General features: G+C 41.6%; 2 protein-coding genes and 1 long non-coding RNA gene across 3 annotated transcripts; 1 reads left to right on the top strand and 2 right to left on the bottom strand.

Annotated features, from left to right (window-relative positions):
• Positions 1-2,123: 2,123 nt before the first annotated feature.
• LOC134176143 (uncharacterized protein K02A2.6-like) lies at positions 2,124-3,321 on the bottom strand. The gene has a single exon (XM_062642819.1). The coding sequence runs from the start codon at positions 3,245-3,247 to the stop codon at positions 2,249-2,251; it is 999 nt and encodes a 332-aa protein (XP_062498803.1). The 5' UTR covers positions 3,248-3,321; the 3' UTR covers positions 2,124-2,248.
• LOC134176424 (uncharacterized protein K02A2.6-like) lies at positions 3,274-6,382 on the bottom strand. The gene is made up of 2 exons (XM_062643094.1): positions 3,383-6,382; positions 3,274-3,300 (listed from the first exon to the last, which is right to left on the bottom strand). The coding sequence occupies exons 1-2, from the start codon at positions 6,380-6,382 to the stop codon at positions 3,274-3,276; spliced, it is 3,027 nt and encodes a 1,008-aa protein (XP_062499078.1).
• Positions 6,383-7,953: 1,571 nt separating this feature from the next.
• Positions 7,954-16,761, top strand: LOC134176230 (uncharacterized). Its single transcript, XR_009969281.1, has 6 exons — positions 7,954-8,066; positions 8,142-8,183; positions 8,524-8,572; positions 12,481-12,537; positions 15,223-15,429; positions 16,510-16,761. It is a non-coding gene; the product is annotated as an uncharacterized LOC134176230 (long non-coding RNA).
• Positions 16,762-20,466: the final 3,705 nt, after the last annotated feature.

Here is a 20,466-nt window from a genome sequence, read left to right as displayed (position 1 = left end):
TTCTTCTGTATGCTAATTCAATGTCGCATTCAGACAAGATTTTGTAGTATATGAAGTTTCTCTTAATGTCTACAACAATCACACAAATTACTAATGTCTGTTTCTAGATTTTTTACTTTAATTTATGTAACAGTGGCTGCTAATGATCCGCTGATTGTAGCTTTTATAAACGACCAGTGCAATTAACCGACAACATCTGCACAAGTTGATTTAAGTAAAGGCCTGTCCACACTAGACGAGAATGGATCGCGATCGGATCGCGATTCGATCGCGATCCTGCCGATCGCGATCCGATCGCGATCCGATCGGGATCCGATCGGGATAGCGAGCGTCCACACTGCACTTTGAAAACGATACCTCCGCCTCATTTCGCTATCACGTGACTGATGACCGATGTGTATGTGTGGTTTCTTTGCTTGTAGAAAGCGTTGATACAGCGACGTAAGGTGAGCGAGAACAAAGACGAGTGAGGAGTGTTAGATGTTCCGACTACACGCGTAGCGTACGTGAAGGTAACGCCCACTATTTCTAATTGGATTCAACCGATCGCGATCGAATCCACCTCGCGATGTGGATCGGACGGATCGCGATCGAGTTGCAAGTGTGGACAGCGTTGCGGTTGGATCGCGATCGGATCGCGATCGGATCGCGATCCAGTTGCCAGTGTGGACAGGCCTTAATAAAAGAGCTATTTTGAATTTGTGATGACTGTATGCCCTTAGTCAAAGTTGTTGCCCTGAAACCACCTAATATGTCGGATGCGTTGCCTTTAGCTAAACATAATTTACAGTACTACGTATTCTACTATGTCAATACGTTATTAATAGATCTAGTTACCGAATATTTGTTGTGCAACAAAAATCTCAATTTACCGTTTTTCAAATTAAATTTTAATTTGAAATTTATTATCAATGTCATATGCATTAGTAGATTATTTATAAAGCGAGAATATCTGTCGCTTCAAACTCTCACCTTTATTTCTTTACTGTGGTGATTCAATGTTAAATTCAGACTGGATTTTGTAGTATATAAAGCTTCTCTTAATGTCTACAACACAAATTATCTTTAATATCGTTTTATTTTAGATTTTTTATTTAGTTAGTAAAACAGTAGCTGCTGATGAGTCAGAGCGTAGCGTGACCTCTTGAAATGGGTAGTGGGCGAAACTTCATGATGTTACGTGACACGCCTACTTTTATGGACATACCCATTCTATTGGTTCTAATTGAATGATACGGGAGAATCAGTAGCAGATATACAGAGTGGAAAAAGGGTGGAATATACTATATAGATCTTTGATCGTCACACATATTTACAGTCTACAATTTTTTGACCATGCTCATAAAAGATGGGTCTATAGCGCGGTCTAGCCCATGCCACTCTACTCTCTGTGATGAGCCGCTGTGTCGGTCGTTCAAAATATGCTGATTGGTTTCATAATGTGTACTAAAGAAAGTCAATTTCTTTGATCAAATTTTGCTTGACTCGAATATATCTCAAATCGTCGAAACCCATACGGAGAGTCGATCATCCGAATAGAAAACACGGTGCTGAATGCTATAAATGACTGCAGTTGCATTTTAATACGTGAATGACTTACTGTGTGAGAAGTCTATTTCACTTAGACTGTAATTAAATAATACGATATGTATCCCCTTAGCCCGGATATCCGTAATCATTGAACATGTTATCTCTCAAATCTACACACCAATCGGAAAATCGAACCCATGCACACCAATAAAAAGAGAGAAAGGCTCGCATAGCCAGACTCCTTTTCTTAGCGTCATACTTCGGTCAATTTTGGCCCGGAAGTATGAAGCGGTGGAGAGAGGTCTGGCTAGGCGAGAATACAGTAAAACGACATCGGATAACTCCATTCCAGTTGAGGTTACAAAACACACCAGACAACCAACGGCATGCATTTGAATAATGGTCAAACTATAAAAGCATCTGGTTCTGTCCTTGTGTAAACTTATCAGGTAAACATTGTTATTTTCACAAGCACGTCACAATTCTGCTAATAAGGGGAAGCGTGAAGAACCTCCTCTACCTGTCAGTCTACTCTAGCTATTTATAGTAGTCGCTCATTTCATGTTAGTCTTCATGTCTTGTAGTGTCGGGTGTCGTGTATTCACTCAATGTACTATTCAACACACGTTAACGGCCGCTACTCTAACACTGACTCAAACACCGGTTCAGTCATCCTTTATCTACCGCAAAACCCCAGTTCCCGTATGCTAGCAAGCATCTACAAACACTGTGACACAACATTTTCTCCCCCTTCTAATCGAGTTGCATATTCCACCTCAAAATCTTCGAAGCGTTTGGGCCTTGTCCTCACTCGTTTTGGCCTTGTTGTTTCTGTCTCATTTTCATGATCATGGGCAGTGCCTGCATCACTTGCTGCCTCTCCTTCGACTTCGACATTTCTCCCATCGTGTTGATTTCCTGTCATGTCTTCTGAGATCTCCTCTTCCCCATCAGTCCAGCTGAGTACTGCAGCTGTATTTGCAACACCAGCTGGCTTCGCCACAGCAATTAATTGGTCAGCATGCCACAGACGTCCATCTTGTAGCAGGTAAGTGTCCTTCCCTACCCTTGACCAGACTTCTACTGGATCGGACAATTGCGACTTCAACTTATGGCCTCTTAGCGGACGCTTTACTCTTACCCAACTTCCGGGAGAAAAGGACGAAGCTCTAGCTCTCCTTTTATGATCTACATATGCCTTCATCGCTGCCTGTTTCCTTGCCACGACTTCGTCCGCATTCTTCAGCTGAAGTGATCCCTTCTTATCTTGCCTAGGAATCATCTGGGATAAGGGCTGCCGAAGCTTTCGGCCCAACATAACTTCTGCTGGAGATTTCCTCGTAAGTGAATGCGCCGTAGACCGGTAATTAAACAATGTGCTTTGCACTGAACTCTCCACTGAACGTCCTTCCAACAACCCTGTCTTCAGGCCTTGTTTAAGCACTTGATTGAATCTTTCGACTCTTCCATTTGCTTTTGGATGATACAGTGGTGTGAGAATATGGCGAATACCCCGTTCTCGTAACCACTGCTGAAACTCATACGACCGGAACTGAGGTCCATTGTCCGTTGTTATCGACTCAGGAAACCCCCACCTAACAATAAGGTCTTCCAAAGACTGCACAACCTCTTGCGTCCGCACTTGTGAGCACAGTCTTACTTCTGGCCACTTTGATCCCAGATCATGAACTACAATAGCGTATCGCTGGTGAGCCATTGCTATTTGAATTTCTCCAAAGATATCTACCTGAAGTCGTTGCCACGGTACCGCTGTCCAAGGAGTACGTTGTAATGGAGCATGTACAGGTTGGCGAGACTTCCCGCTGACAAGGCAGGGCTCACAATCCCTCACCATTTGCTCAATTTGGCGGTCAATCCCAGGCCACCAGGCAAACTCTCGGCATCTCTGTTTCATACGAACAACCCCCAAGTGACCCTCATGAGCTAGCTGTAGCACCCGTTTCTGCAGCAACCTTGGTACGACTATTCGATTCCCTCTCATCAGACAACTCGACTTTCCACCCACAGGTGCCAACTCGTGTCGAACATTCCAAAAAGGACGGAACTCTCCTTTGACATCGTGCCATCCTTCCCGGATGCACCTTAAAACCGTTTGGATTTCTGCATCTGCACCTGACTCCCTTTCCATTTCATCCAAGGGTACCCCCGGGCTCCATGTGCTCAACAATAATATACATTCTTCCACATCATCAGAGTCCCATGCTGAATTCTCAGCTGGAGCTGGTGACCTCGACAGTAGATCAGCAACTTGATTGGAATGACCAGGTCGATATTCCACGCGGAATGTATACTTGTACAGCCGTTCTGTCCACCGGTGTAATCGCAATGGCCTTTGACCTGTTCCTGACGCAGATAGCAGTGATACCAAGGCTTGGTGATCGGTACGAAGTACAAACGGTCGTCCAAACAAAAATACATGCCACTTCTCACACGCCCACACACAGGCCAATGCCTCCCGTTCTCCCACAGCATATTTCTGCTCTGCTGGTGACAACGCACGGGACGCATATGCCACAGGACGTTCCTGTCCATCTTGTATTTGAGACAATACTGCCCCAATAGCTACTCCAGAAGCGTCACACGACACAAAGGTGTCCGCTGTGGATGAAAAGTGGGCAAGAACTGGTGCTGATGTGACAAGCTGTTTCAATTTGTCAAATGCCGTTTGACATTCAGTGGACCATTCCCAATGGGCATCCTTCCGTAATAAGCACCGCAAAGGAGAAGAGATATCAGCATAGCCCTGCACGAACCGGAGGTAGTAATTTGTCATACCGAGGAATGAATTTAGTTCTGTCACTGATGTCGGTTCTTTCAGTCTTTCAACTGCTTCTATGTTAGATGTTAGAGGACGAATACCACTCGCCGAAATACTGTGTCCCACAAATGATATTTCCTTAACTGCAAAAGTGCACTTGTCCACATTTAGTGTCAAATTGTGATGTTGTAGTCGTTGAAACACATCATTCAGTCTCTTATTGTGACTTGGTCGATCTGGCCCATGAACGACAATATCGTCCATGTAGACAGCAACTCCTGGTATTCCGGCTACGACCGTAACCATGACTTTCTGGAAGGCACTTGGGGCGGATGCCAAACCGAATGGCATTCTCTTGAACTGGTAAGTCCCCTTATGTGTTACAAATGCTGTAATAAAGCGACTTTCCTCTGCCAAAGGTATTTGCAAGTACCCCTGGTTTAAGTCCAGCTTCGAAAATACTGTAGATCCATAAAACTCTGCTGCTATGTCTTCCATTGTTGGAAGTGGATGCTTGCCAGGTATGATTGCCTGATTGGCTCTTCGAAGGTCTACGCAGAGTCTAATTGCCCATGATTTCTTCCATACAACTACTAAATTTGAGATCCATGGGGATGAATCCACTTTTTCAATGATATCCAAACTCTCCCAACGATCCAACTCCTCTGCCACCCTCTCTCGTAGAGCCAGTGGCAATCTCCTAAGTGGCTGCATAATCGGTGGTACGGTGGTGTTCACTAACGGGCAATGAACAAAGTGATTGGCTTTCCCCAATCCACTGAACACCCTAGGCCATCTCCGACTCCAACCTCCCTTAGTAACTCCATCGTTGAGCAAGTCAACCGCTTGTACACTATGACTGCCTAGTTCTTCTGGATCCCAACAAATTTGAAATCCCAGGGCATCAAACAAGTCGAGACCTAGTATGTCTGTCCCCTTGTCTGTAATATAGAATGGAAACTCTGCTAATTGACATCTCCGGTATCGGACTGGTAGCTTTGCCTTTCCCAACACCTTTATTGGCGATCCTGCATAACCAACTAGCTTTCGATTTGCTGGTTCCAGCTTACTCCAAGAAAACCATCGATCATATGACCTTTTTGACAGCACCTTCGCCCCCAAGTCAATAACAAGTGACAAACTGACACCAGCTAACTCGCAAACGCATTGGCGATACTCGAGTGTACTGGACTGACCACCAACAACATTGATTCGAACGGTCTCCAACTCTACCCCTTGCTCATTGCCACAATCAACTTCCTGGATCTGTGACTGTTTCTTTGACCTACAGCAACGTGCGTAGTGTCCTATTCTCCCACATTTTCTACAGGTCTGTGTTGATGCTGGGCATGTTGAACCCTTGTGAACCGAGAACCCACAGTTACCACATTTGCCGTCTCCTCTGCTACTCCAGCCGCTTTTACCTGGCCGTGTCTGTACTTGACGAATCCCACGTGACTCCTGTGCCAATTGACCCAAAGCTGTATTAGTTAAACCTCCTGGCACTGCATCCATTACGCTACCTGACACTGTCGCAATAGCTGCTGAATCCCTAGCCGCCTCTTCCATCCGTGATGCCAGTACAATTGCTTTGTCTAGAGTAAGATCTTCATCTTCTTCCAACAAGCGGTCTCTCACTTTACCACAAACCGTCTTTTCTATAAGTTGATCCCTAATCATTTCGTCATGCAACGGTCCAAACTTGCAAGTGGCTGCTAGCTGTCTCAGAGCAAACACATATTGCTTCACGGACTCTCCTTGATGTTGCTTTTTTTGTCGGAATTTGAATCTCTCGACCATAGAATTGAGTCTCGGTCCGAACAACGTCGCACACACATCACGTAACTGAACGTATGATTCCGTCTCTGTCTCCGTCGAAAGTATCCGCTGCCCTTCCAGTCCTAAGCAATGAGTCAAAAGGGCGCGTAGTCGAGGCTTGTTGTCTGCTTCGTCTTTGATTGCCGCGGCTGCCACGTAGGTGTCAAAAGCGGACAACCAATGCTTCCATGGCACCGCCGGTTCCCCCGGGTGTGGAAGGAAAGGAGGAGGCGGGTGAATGCCTGAAGTCGCCATCCTCGTCGCCAATATTGTCGTGTATTCACTCAATGTACTATTCAACACACGTTAACGGCCGCTACTCTAACACTGACTCAAACACCGGTTCAGTCATCCTTTATCTACCGCAAAACCCCAGTTCCCGTATGCTAGCAAGCATCTACAAACACTGTGACACAACATCGGGGCGATGTTATTTTGTTCCAATTAGATAATGGATATTGGGCGGCTTTGCTTGTAGTGCAGGGTATACGTACCTACGCAAGCTAGCAGGTTTAGCACTTTACTGCTTCCTTATCACCATGGTATCTCATTACCTCACAGACGCAGCCATGACTCCATTCGTCTGCAATCAAAGTCATCTATCACAGTTCAATGGCTATTTTTTGCAGACTACATCTGTTCACATTGTAACAGAGTGTTGGCAACCTACACACTCTAGTTACGCTGCATCCATTATTAACTGTTTCTAAATGTGCGCGTAGCTTGGGTACATGTATGGCTACGCACAAATTGCGGCGTAACTAAGACCTGGAACTAATGCCTCTAGGTGCACTTACAGCTAGGCATGTATACATGCAAGAGTGGAAGAATGCATATGATCTCCGTCAAACACGGACGCAGAACATGTCAATCACAGCATTTCCATGGAATAACAAACTGGACATGAATCACATGTCTTTGAAGGTAAATTCGTTTAGTTTCTGTCTGTTCTCTATGTAATACTAATAATCTATTCGCTGACTAGATTATCTTGTAGTACATGCACACAGAACTAAACTTTTTCCACAGCATATCTACCTCAATTTCTCTGTCCCGCTGCCGTCCGCTCTCTAGCAGTTCTTGAATTTTCTCGTTGAATGAATGCTGTATTTTCTGTAAAGCGTGCATGAGTCCTCAGGCAATATGTTATGCATGTAACCACAAATGTATTATACATAGCTTTTTAATAACAAACAGCATGCTTTCTTTGCCACATGCCACACGTACCTTTATTTCTTCCTGCAAATATCGCACTGTAGTCGTGCACTAAAGCAAAGTAAATCATTTAGAAAATTACCTCACTAACGCTAATAATTACATAACGTTTACCGATTCCACGAGTTTACCGGCCAAACATTGACCAGATTCTTCTCCAAAAATATTCTCAACAAAGAGCTGAAACAGAATATCAGAGCTAGCTATAGTATACGTACGTACAATTTTTGTTAGAATTGTCCAATATAGTTTCTTATATGACTGTGACCAAAATGTTTGATAGTCGAATCTAATTACTAAAGCTGTCCTATCTTGTGGTACATGTATCTATTGCAAAGTAGACATGCTTACCCCCGCAATAAGCAGAATGCCGCAAAGAAAGGCTGTCTTCATCACCGTTGCTGCTCAGCCGTGAAGACCAGAATGTTGCAAATGAATGCCACGTCGACGTCTGCAAACGTAATATGATACCAATTGGTATTCAGAAACCTACTCAAACAGCCTCTCCCATTAGCTAATTATGAGAGGCTGTGAAGTAATCCGTAATACGAATTTAATAGTTAATTAATTTGTTACACAATTGTTTGTCACGTGAGAATCTCCCGGATTGGATATCCTTAGTATCCTCTCGAATACCAATCGTTCAGTCATGGCCGTCGGCGAAGAAGGAATGAGAGCAGAACTGTAAAAGATGGCTGCTCAGGCTGACATGGTGACGAACAAGGTAAACTCTAACTGCGCTGGTTTTTGTCGTATGAAGCCTCCAGACGTTTTCTCATTCGCCGTTTTTTGTCTGTAGTCTCTAGATAGCACGAGAAGGATGCTGGCAATGGCAGAGGAAGTGAGTGTTGTTAATAGTTGCGGTAGAAATGTGTTGGATGGATATTTACATTTCGCAACTGTTGCGTGTGTACGTCACTGGATGTGGGAGATGCATGTGCATGCCGCCGTCACGTGCAGTAGTAGGATTTACGGATGCTTTGGTGGTTGGTGTTGTATGTATGTGTAGACAGGCAGACAGACAGACGGACGGACGGACGGATGGACACACACACACACACACACACACACACACACACACACACACACACACACACACACACACACACATCAGGTCACATCACATCACCACACATCACACTGGGGTGTGTATGCACTAACTTCCCAATATTTATTTTTAGACTAGAAATATTGGAACTACCACAATGGAAACTCTGGATGAACAGGGAGGTAAGTACACAACAGTCACGTGATTAATATAATATAATATATTAATATAATTTACGTTTACTTACATAGGCCCCAGTTGGTATCAGAGTATTCTGTTGACTTAAGCTAACTAACCTAGGGAAACATTTGCTAGCAGTCTAGTTGACCAAGAACTGTCAAACCATATTCTGCTCATACAATATGGCATTGAGATTACAGACAATGGAAGACATTACTGGTTGCTTCTTCCACAGATACTGCCATACATAAACGTACATTATAGGTACCAAGCTCCCTTCGTCAGTCCTCTTCCACAAGAGAAAGTTTCATCCAATTCAAGTATCGCATACATCTTCCAGTTGCATACAACAGTGGTCTATATACCCAAAGATGTTATGATAAATTGTGAATGAAGAATTACTGGTAAAGGGTGAATATTGTGGAAATGAAATGAGAAACAATGCTAAGAAAGTAATAGAAAGTAGACATAATGGTCTGCTGATGCTGTTCTTTTCTTGATACAAATATTCAGCGGCATAATTCAACAGTCTATCTTTTTTTATCAGTTGACTTCTATTGTGTTTGACTTGACTTCTATTGTGTTTGACTTGTGCCATGGACGCTTGTCAGATGCAATACTGTGTGAATGGTACAGTGCCAGCATCTTCGCTGACGCTTATGTGAGCGTCCTTGTCAACATTCGGGACGGTCGCAGGACGCTGTGGCAGTGCCGTACTGTGAACTGAAGTTTAGTCCCTAACTAGATTCTGAACCTGTTCCTTGCATGGTCTATATTACACTGCTCTAGCCAATATAGTAAGATAGCGGGTTGAAAAATTGCCATTATTGTCAGTTGGTAGTAGAGATAGTATGCATGGTCCATGAACAAACATCTTAGTAGTAGTCAGAAACTCATTCCATACATAGAATGGTCTGGGTGTCAAGGTTTGTATTGGTCGTTTCCAGGTTGTTAATGCAACTCGCACATGGCGTATCTAGCTTAAATGTGCAGGAATTGTTATGAAAGCAATCATCCTATCTTGGAGTTTACAAATCAGAAGTGACATCATCTTTATGTATGATGTCATAAGTTAATTGGTGTTGCAAGTTGACACAAAAATTCTTGTGAGAACACTGTATTAGTGAGACAAAGTTGCAACTATATCGTACATTAGTACTTCCCTATACTTGCTGCACGTTTTACTGGTACACATGTACTTAGTCTTAGCAGCGTGAAGAGAGTAGTACAATGGCAGTACGTGTGTACAGTACACATCTGACTCTCTCTCTCTCTCTCTCTCTCTCTCTCTCTCTCTCTCTCTCTCTCTCTCTCTCTCTCTCTCCCTGTTAGCATGTGTGATGGCTTTTAAAAACGCCTGTTTTAAACATTTATGGAATACTAGCATTTCACTGTAGGCCTTTTGCATACACAATGTTCTTGGTTTTTGCTTCATGTGGTAGGTCAAATAAAAATGTAATGGCCGTTCGATCTCTGGGAGCGTTTATATTCAAATATGGCCTTCAAAGCCTTTTATGTCTCTACTATTTAATAGTACACTAGTCAAGATGTCAAAGCTTCAGGATAAAAGACAATGTTTTGTGTCTTCCTTTTGGTGGATTGTGACATACGACTCAATGCATGTGGACAGCAATGAATGACTTGTGAGAACACAAAACTACGCTATGATATTAAGCCCACATAATGCAACTTCAAATCGAGTCTATCAGGGCATTCATTCTCCTTTTAACAACAAACCTCATCAGGGTAGTTCTACAGTGTTATGTTGTTCTATATTGCACCCCCAAAAGGGGATCCACTGAAGCTGGAGACCGACACCATTCTGCCATGCTCTTATACGTGTACCCCAAACTTCAGCGTCGTGAGTGATCTGGTCTGGCCAGCTATTACACTTCTACATACAATGGTATGATTTTTGTGGTATAGATTGTTTGTAAATTTTGCTGTTCAAATCTACCAAATCTGACTTCTAGTTTGAAGATTAGATTTCTATACTTTTGTAGTGGGGGTTGTTTGAAGCTCTAGTTTAGTTGTTAGCTCAGTTCAAAGTGCAACAGATGAATGACACGTCAACATCTGCAAATGGTATAGGCTATGTGTTCTTATGCAGATGTGAAATCTACGGTGATGACCACAGTTGCATATTCCTTATGCTTTATTGTAATGAGATATAATTAATTATGTAAGTATTTTGTTACGTAATCAAGTACTGACTGTCTGCTCACTTCTAAGGTTTAGTTGGTTTCTGTGACATTCAACTGACATGATAACGATAGAACCATTCTCGTGCACTTGATGTACGCCTTTCATAAAGATTGAGCTAGTATTTAGAATTGATATTAATTTTATGATATATTGATTTTGTATTATTGGGGCAAATACATAAAGGGTTGTTGCCTGATCATTACAACACATTAAAGCTGCCCGCTCACGAATTCACGCACATGCACAGGCATGCCTACACAAACTTGAAATCGTGCCTTTATCCACACATTTACTATTTACCAGTTTGAGATAGCTTGCTGTTGAACGACAAAGTTATTTCTTGATTTTTTTCTTTGTTGCATGTATGTGACTTGAAAATGGGTCTGGAACTTCGAGGCTAAATATCTATCTAATAATATCTATTAGACTAAGTAGTAGGCACAGTCTGCATTGTCGGCAGTGTCTGGCACCTCTACATGACTACTTTCACACTCAGAGTTTCCGATGCCATCACGACAGTGCAATAATACTCTGGTTTCCACTTATTTCCAGGTCACGTGCAACAAGAAAACGATCGAGAAAGTGCTTTGTCATTCAACAGCAAGCTATCTCAAGATGCTAAGCGATTGACGTTTCTCTTTAGGACATAACTAAGCGGGCACCTTTAAAATGAGTGTGTAGATGTTTGTCTCATTGACTGTCTGGAGACTTTGTACTTTACTTGTTTACTTTTGTGATTTGAGGTCACAGGCGATAGAGCTGCGTGTGTCGGGTGGGCCATGGCCACCCCACCTTTTAGAAAATTGACTTCAACCAGTCAGCGATTGGCATATATTTTTGAGTAATGGTCTTGCGAGTTGTATACACGTCTCTGCCGACAACTGTAGCCTCGGAGTCGGTAACACCTAAGCGTATACAGGCATTTCATTGTCAGTAGATCACAGAAGTTGTGAACATGCGGACCCTTTATCTGACTTGTCATCTCTGGAGAACTTGCCTGACAAATGTAACTAACCAGGACACTTCTCGTTTCCTCAAAAAGAGTTTAAGAAACAGGTCAAGGTGAAGGGAAGCTATCAGCCTTTGTGGTTTGACCAGTGGACTTGGCTACATTACTGCGAGACAACGATTCTGTTGCGAGTTTGCCATGTCTAAGGCCACACTCACTGAAATGGTTCTAGTCGTCATGTAATTCTGACCAAGCATTCTAAGTTTGTAGGTTGTTCAGAGCACTGACTGACTATGTATGGCAATTATGTTTTGTGCAAGTAGCTACAAGATTGTATGCATGAGTAAAAGAGTAGTAGTTTTGGAATACAAGATGAAGTTGTATAATGCAGAATTTTTTACTGTCATAGCTGTATGGTAGAACCACATTGATACAGCTGTTAGTTTTATTACCACTCTTGTAAGAAAGGGCGTGCCCTCTTAACCTAGTTTTGCCACTCCACCTGAAATTGCTTTTGTTGCCCCTGGAGGTAATAATACAAAGACAAATATAGCAATGGATGTGAAATAGCTTGGATTCTATTGCCTGTCTTCCATCTATTACTTGAATGTTTGGGTTACTCAAAACGTGGAAATAGATGTTAAACTCCACCCCTAAATTAGAAATTAAAAATTTTTATTTCAAAAAGTTTGAAAATTTGTTTTGAAATTTTGTTGTAAGTTAAATTTTTGTAATATGTAATTCTCTTATGTGAAGGTTTTGGCACGCCTAGGAGAACTGGAGGGATACAGAGTATTCGGGATACATTATGAGGTAAGCGCGTGGCCACATGCACGAGCTCGTCAAGACTCAACACACGGGCCATACAATTTTTTCAATTTTATGTCACATGTTGCACTCAACTGTATTTATCCAATTGGGTTTGTCGGTCAAGGAGAGATACAAGAGTTAGTACTGTATGTGCATGTATCTCACTGTACTGTACCACCCATTCTTTTATACTGCATGTATCATTGACATCATGATGTGAGCACTACAAGCAGTGTGAACTATACACAATGTACTGAACAGAGTTGCCATGAGCATGTATGTGACAATATGTTTGAATTACATACTATTAAAAATATAGAAGATCAACAACGGTTAGTGATCAGTTGGAGGCACTTGGATGCCTGCTTTTGGGCAATTTCCAACAACTTTCTGAAATGTAGTGGAAACCAGACAGTAAGCGGCCTTTTGTATCAATCAAACTTTTGGTTGCAAACCGTGTGTTGTCGAAACAGTGAGTGACACAACACGGAAGGTGATGCCTCAAATTCATTCATCTTGTCATCAAAAGGACACTTAGTTATGTCTCAATCCACTTGTGCAGCAGAGGCATAGTACGATACAGTAGTCTGATGCTGCGTGTGTGTGTGTGTGTGTGTGTGTGTGTGTGTGTGTGTGTGTGTGTGTGTGTGTGCGTGAGCACACGTGCATGCATGTGAGTGTCTGTGTTATGGTGGTGCGTACTTTTGCCATGTATTTTAATGACAAAAAAGGACTTCTAAGTGTAAGAAGTGAAGATTTCTTGGATTTTGATTCATGGCATTTGCAAGATAAATCTCCATTCTTGAGTTATCGCTGATTTCTTAGTGTGCATGAAGAGGAGTATAACAGTATAGTATACAGTAACCTACCTCACGTGAGTGTCCCACTCAACTCAGAATCCACAGTTGATTACACACAAGGTATTTTATCACCTTGGTGCTTTCATTAACGCGGCAATCAGTCTTTCTCTTCTTCAGAGCATTTGATCATAGATCTACGTAGTAGAGCTCTAGTACCTTGAGCATAGAACTACAAATTGCACTGCAGTCAACATCTGCTGTTGCAGCTTCAAACATGCAACCACATTACTTACACTATTGTCACTCGAACAAGTGCGCAGGACCTCGTATGTGCGCATTGTGTAGCAGATACCCACAATTCAGAGTCTCTAAGAGTTTGTAGTTGAGTAAATATGGCTCACTCATACTCGCGCGACATTCCAGTTCATGCATACGAAAGTCATTTGTGGAACTTTGAAAGAAGTGTAGTAGAGAAATCTATAAACATACAGACATGGACGTAACAATTGTACCACCCTGAGCATGTGAATTACATTTTAAAGAATTATTGGACTTTCTCAGACAAGATGCTGCGATTGTATGCATTTACCATGACAGCTGCACTTTTTAGTAAATTAATCAAGTCATAATGGTGAGGTAATGGCTCTGATTGTGCCATCCGCATGTCTGAGGTTGAAGGTGATGTGTGACCTGTTGAGAACAAGACTGCTTCAGTTCAACCAGTAAATTTGAGAGTTAGTATTCAAAATTATTTTTTAAAAACTTCTAAACAATAAAATGACTTTGTTTATGTCAGAAGACATGCTCAGAGAATGAATAGAGACGATACGTTTCAGTTTACATGCATATTGTGAGTGTATTCTCATCTGCTCTTGTGATGTCAAAACATGAACGGTTTGGACATGGTAATACCATGGTGGTGGTGGTGGTTAATCTGGTCATTCTCGTATTCTTTCTGTTGTTGTGGGTTGTCAAAGCATCCAATCAGAACAACATATATACTCGAATAGCACAATTTGATCTAGAATCAGCGGGTCAGCAGGTATATTTATAGATCTGCAATGTTAACTGTTGATTTCCATGCCTCAGCTGATAAAAGGTAGGTGGTTCTATCATTATACCCATGTAGCATATGATAAAGGTATTCATTGTAAGCTTTGTATGAGACAAAAAGATTCTATATTGGAAAGAATTTGAATTGTTTGAGGCATCTGTTAACTTAAGATGAAAGTGTTACTGGCTAGATTCCTCAAACCGGCTACACAATCAAGAAATGAATGAGTGAGAGATTGCTAATAGTTAGACACACGTAGTTAGCCTGGACCAGAGACGTAGCCCCTGGACCACTCTTCAATATTTGCACTTTCACTGATAGACTATTCCCGGAAACTTCTGGAATATGTTCTAGCTGATTAAATGTGTAATTATTTAATCACTCTCAGACAGCCTCATATTAAGTGCCTTCAGCCACGCAGAACAGAATGATGATGTTCAAGACATTGCATTCTGTCACTACTTTACTATGTAACACGAAAAGATATCTTATCTGTCTGTCTGCGCATGCATGTCTGTGCTTGTTTGCTAATTTTCAACTGGACCCCTTTCAAACTGCCTACTACTGCTTTGTGGACACGGATTGGATATAGTTGAGGTTAACATTTATAATTGTAGGTTGAGTGATTTTGTGTATACGTGTTAGTTATGTCATCTGTGCGTGTGTGCGTGCGTGCATGCATGTGTGTGTATGTGTGTGTTATATGTTGCTCTTATGAGGGAACTACACCAGATGTGCTGTGATAGAAATAAATTATTATTATTATCATTATTATTATTATTACTATGAAATCCAATCTATATAGTCGTATTAATATGTGTGTGTGTTGTGTAGAGTGAGCAATGATGCAAGGGAGGACGAGATGGATGAGAACATTGGATAGGCATATTTGCAATTCTTCTTTCGTCATTCATTGTTGTGACCGGATGGAACGGTGATCGGCAAGTTGTTTGAATTGTTGAAGTCTTAAAGGAAATCGCCATCGATATGGGGACGGAGGTGGACAAGCAGAACGCTCAACTTGTAATCATCAATAAAAAGGTCAGTTTTTGGTCCTCGATTTAGTTGATTTAGTCGAGGGAGACACACAGTGTTTGCTTCGCTTGTTTGATGGAAATTATTTGTGATTTTGCGGAGTTTGTATTTGTGGCTGGACGGCTAGATAGACAGACAGACAGACAGACAGACAGACAGTTTGTGTAATTGTATAATATTATACTTGTGACACTTGTTTTTCATTAGCTGTTACTTTGTTTTTGCCTGTGTTAGCTTTGATGTATAAAAATATATGAAAATTTGACAGACAGATAGACAGACAGATAGACAGACAAACACACAGACATGCAAACAGACTAACAGACAGACATACAAACAGACAGACAGACAGATACAGTAGATGGTTGGACAGACAGACAGACAGACACACAGATGGTTGGAGAGACAGACAAACAGACAAATTGTTGGACAGACATACTTACAGACAGAGAGATGGTTGGACAGACAGACAGACAGACAGACAGAAAGATGTTTGGACGGACAGACAAACCGACAAATGGTTGGACAGATAGACTGACAGATAGACATATGGTTGGACAGACAGATAGACACACAGAAATAGTTGAGGGTCCTCTCTGCTTTGTGGAAGGATGACAATGGACGATCTAACATTGCTGAGTTCAAGACACACTGGAGACGATGATTTTTGATCAAGCTCCAGCAATGCAATGCAAATTTGATCTCTAGGAAGATGGCAGTAATTTCAGCTGGACAAAAATCTTGCAGTGTCCTTGACGAATATCAATTTGTTTTAAACTAAGTGGCTAAATGTATTTTGATCCTTCTATATGGTCATCTGTTGTAGCCTTAGGTGTTTGTTGTTGATTTAGAGGAACTTTACTTAGAGACTAGCTTTTAAGCTCTTGATGGAAATTTCTTTGGATTTGAAAAATATATGCATTTGACAGACAGACAGACAGATGATTGGATAGACAGATAGATGGTTTGGCTGACAGACAGACAACCAGACAGACAGACAGACAAATGGTCTCATTCCCGAGCAAATGATAAAAAAAACGCACAGTAGACATGTGAGAGTGGCATCTCATCTTGTATGTTTCTCAGGCTGATCTGACCGAGGGCAGAGTGCGAATGGCAGACCAGCGAACAAAGGATCTTCTAAATTTGTAACCATTTGACAACACAGAAGGTTCAGACATAATTAATTGAGAAGACTATTATTTTAGCATTGATTCTATTATATGCATATTTAGATCATAGAAAATTGTACATATTTAAATATTAACCAGTTGTAGGTAAGAATTCTATGTGTAGACAGAAACTGAAATTTTGCTGCAAACAAGGACATTGATGAAACGTTAAGATCAAAATGCAGCTCAGATGTTGAATGATGAATATCGTAGAAGAAATTTTTATGAAGGAAAATGCGATTTCATGTGATCGTCTCTAATCACGCGAATAGATTCCTTACTCTAAATGCAATTTGTGCAGGCATGGCAGACATATCACTACTGCATTTAATAGGAAAGCACCACGAGAAAGAGGCTTGTTTGTTCCATCCGTGGGCGTAGCCTCTTTACTTAATTAAGCAGATCGATTGGGCTATTGCAGTTCGTCTCCAAGCAGGGATATGGATGACATCACATCTTGACCCCCTCTCTCTCTCTCGGAAATTACTGCCTAGGCATAGACTCGAAAGGGTACGCTGTAATCGCATCTCCCTCTCCTCTTTGGAAGAGGTCTGCTGCACTTGCCTCCTCCTCTCCCCCTTGGGAAATGTTGTCCATACCCCCTGCCTTGAGAGTAACTGCAATAACCCATTTTGAAGTTGTGTTGTCTAGGAAAAATGTTATTAATATCAATATGATTCAAATTACTGTATATAGTATGTAATGCTGTTTAGCCGCATATATATACAAGTTTACGTTAGCCATTACTTTGTTTCTATATCAACATGAGACTGTTTCAAGTTGTTGGAGTGTCTATATGTTCAATAAATCAAGAATCTAGTCCTAGATGCTGTTTGGAAGTTCAAAATAAGGAGATTGATTAGTGAGTGTTGTTGAAGTAGTTCACCCAAGTTACAAAACGACATCATCTGCATGATCTTTGCATCTACGTAGAAATTAAGTCAAGACAACTAATGTGGCATTTCTACCTGACTGTTAGCTGTCATTATGAATTTGAATGGCTCAACAGTATAGGGCTAATCCTATCTACTATAGGACCTATGAAGTGCTATGACATCTTGAGAGATCCCGTATATCATGAAACTTTTGCAGAAATTTATATTGGCGGTTTGCTAAGAAATTGATGGACAAAGTATATTGGCGGATTCTATTTTGGCAATCTGGTTCGGACATCTTTGTTTGGTAACAGATATGTCTTACCATGAGTGGTCATGGAGGAGTTTGTGATTGACAGCTGTGTTTGTTGCTTGCATTTCCCTAACTTACTGGTCTCCAACTAGTGTAGTGATGTAGGACTGATGTGTCAGTGGAAAGTACAGGATCCACGTGAACGTGACAGTCTAGCTTCATCCATAGTCTCACTCCCTCATTCATAGACACATACAGCAAGCAGGGATTACCTACCATCTTGTGGCCTCATCCACATGACGTACCACCACATCACCATAGGATGGCCACTGTTCTGCCCAGGATTTTTGGAGTGGCCGGGTATCAGCTGCATTAATTAAAGGACGTGGTTTATTTCTGACAAGAAAGCGCTAAACAGAATGTATCCTACTGTTAGTGACCTGAAAGAGCAACTATGAAAGCTGCAATTTTGTCTACAGTCGGGAGCTATGTTGCCCAGTCTTACATTTAGAGACTATGGCTTGCGTGGTTAGACGTCTGCCATCCATTGTAGCAAATGAACCACTAGCTAAAATTTGTACATGTGGAGTGATGGTCGGTGTTTTTTGAGTAATTGTCAGGCCCAACCACCTCTGACTAGCGTGGTCAGAACCCTAGATGCCAGATCCATGTGGGTGATGACATCAACATTTCCCTGTCACCAAAGTAATGGCGGATTTTATATTGGCAGTCGCTTTAGATTTCCCGTCAATATTTTATCTTATACAGTATGTATGTATACATGCATCAGCTGAGTCAGACCAGGGCGTAGCTTGGCATGGGCTAGACCAGGCTATAGCACCATCTTTTATAGGCTTGGTCATAAACTGTGGATTGTAAAATACGTGTGAGGACCAAAGCTGTATGTAGTATATACACCACTCTTTTTCCAGTTTGAATCTGCGACCAATGTTATGGTATCAATCAACTAGAAAGTAGGCGCGTCCCCTAGCATTGTGAAGTTTAGCCTCCTATTTCCTAGATGTTGCACCATGCCCTTGGTCAGTCGTATCTAGATAGACTGGCTAATTAACTTTTTAACACAATAAGTATTGTATTGTAAACTATACAATTCGAACAGATATCAAGTATATAGCACTTTTTATTTGTCACATGAACATTATTCACAAAAAATTGGTTGATCAAAAAGTAGAGTTCAGATACACGTGTAGTGATCAACAAATACTGACATAATTATATTGGATAGTAAAATATTATAAAAATATGTTATTGACACTTTATACTCTCTATTGACTTTACATTCCACCATCCTCCTGCTACGATGAGTTCTCCATTCTCAGTTGAGCATGCGCTATGTAGCATCCGTTTGTGTGTCATGCGTGGAAGAGGAAGCCATTCGGTAAATGTCTTGTCATACAATTCATTAATGTCAGAATCAAACTCATATAGCAGTCCTCCAGTCGCCACCAGCTTGTCGCTAACTGCTGTAAATGTAGAAAGACGGTCGGTTGTAGACGGAATTTTTCTCCATTTTCTGTCACGGACATCTGCACACTCAAAGACATTACTGTAGTTATTGCAATCGGTGAGTTCTCTCCCTACAAACAATGTGTTGTTTATAATGGCCGAAGATCACGCATAGCGTTTTGTTGGCATGTCATCCATCTCAGACACAACGACCGCTGGTAAGGTCACACACACGTGATGTGTTTACTGTCTCACCTGACTTAGTCCTACACCCACCACATACAGTGAATTTTTAGAAAGAGCAACAGATACAGTATACAACTGCAATTCGTTTGGTATAAAAGTGAGAAATCGCGATTTGTTGTCATTCTATTGACATTGATTGCAACTCGATGAGTTTCTGTATCCTTCACACACAACAGGCAGACACCTTTGTGACACAATACTTGCTTGATGGGACTGTTCTTTTGATCACGTTTGATCCATTCATGGTTTTTCTCAGTGAGAACATGCAGCTTGCCATCTTCATGTCCTACAACAAGTCTGCCTTCCATCTCTCCCATTCTGCCACATAGCGCGCTATTGCAACGAGGTATGATTGCACACCACTGTTTCCAAGACGGCAAACTGTCATTGACCAGATACTGTCAGAATAGAAAGACAAGTCAAACATCATTTGCAAGTCTGTACAAAAGCTGAAATTCATACATTTTATCTAAAATCAAAATTTATGTTTCCAAATATTTGCAAAAGTGATATGTAATATGAAGAAAACTTTGAGAGTACAAATGTATGTTTTAAAACGTGTGATGAGGGATCAAAACTCTAACTCTAACAAACACAGTGAAAACCCCGCTACTAAAGATAGCTATAGCTCAGGGTTTTGCCCACGGTGGTCGGAGGTGGTCGGGCCTGACCATCACTAGACAAGCATTGACAATCACTCCACATGTTCCGACAATGTACTACTATTTTTCAGCTAGTGTTTTACTTGCTCCAAGCTAATGAGCATTGGAAGGTGAGCATTTCTTGAAAGGTGACTACTGTTTTTCACATGGTGACACAGCGGCAGACCTGCCCTGCTGTATTACGATTTTATCACTCAGGGCACTAAGGTGGTGGGAGATCCAACACAGCAGCCTGCATGTCAGTGATGACGAACGAATATCCTAGGAGCCCTGTGAACGAGCCAGTCGAAGTCTTCTTCAGGTTTTTTTGCTAGACAGGAGCACTTGCTGTTTGAAACCTGCAGTCAGTGCATGGATGATGGAAGTCT

Source organism: Corticium candelabrum, chromosome 2, assembly GCF_963422355.1.
Source record: "Corticium candelabrum chromosome 2, ooCorCand1.1, whole genome shotgun sequence".
Taxonomy (NCBI): Eukaryota; Metazoa; Porifera; class Homoscleromorpha; order Homosclerophorida; family Plakinidae; genus Corticium; species Corticium candelabrum.
The sequence above is the reverse complement of the archived record's forward strand: the minus strand, read 5'-3'. Positions and strand labels throughout refer to the sequence as shown.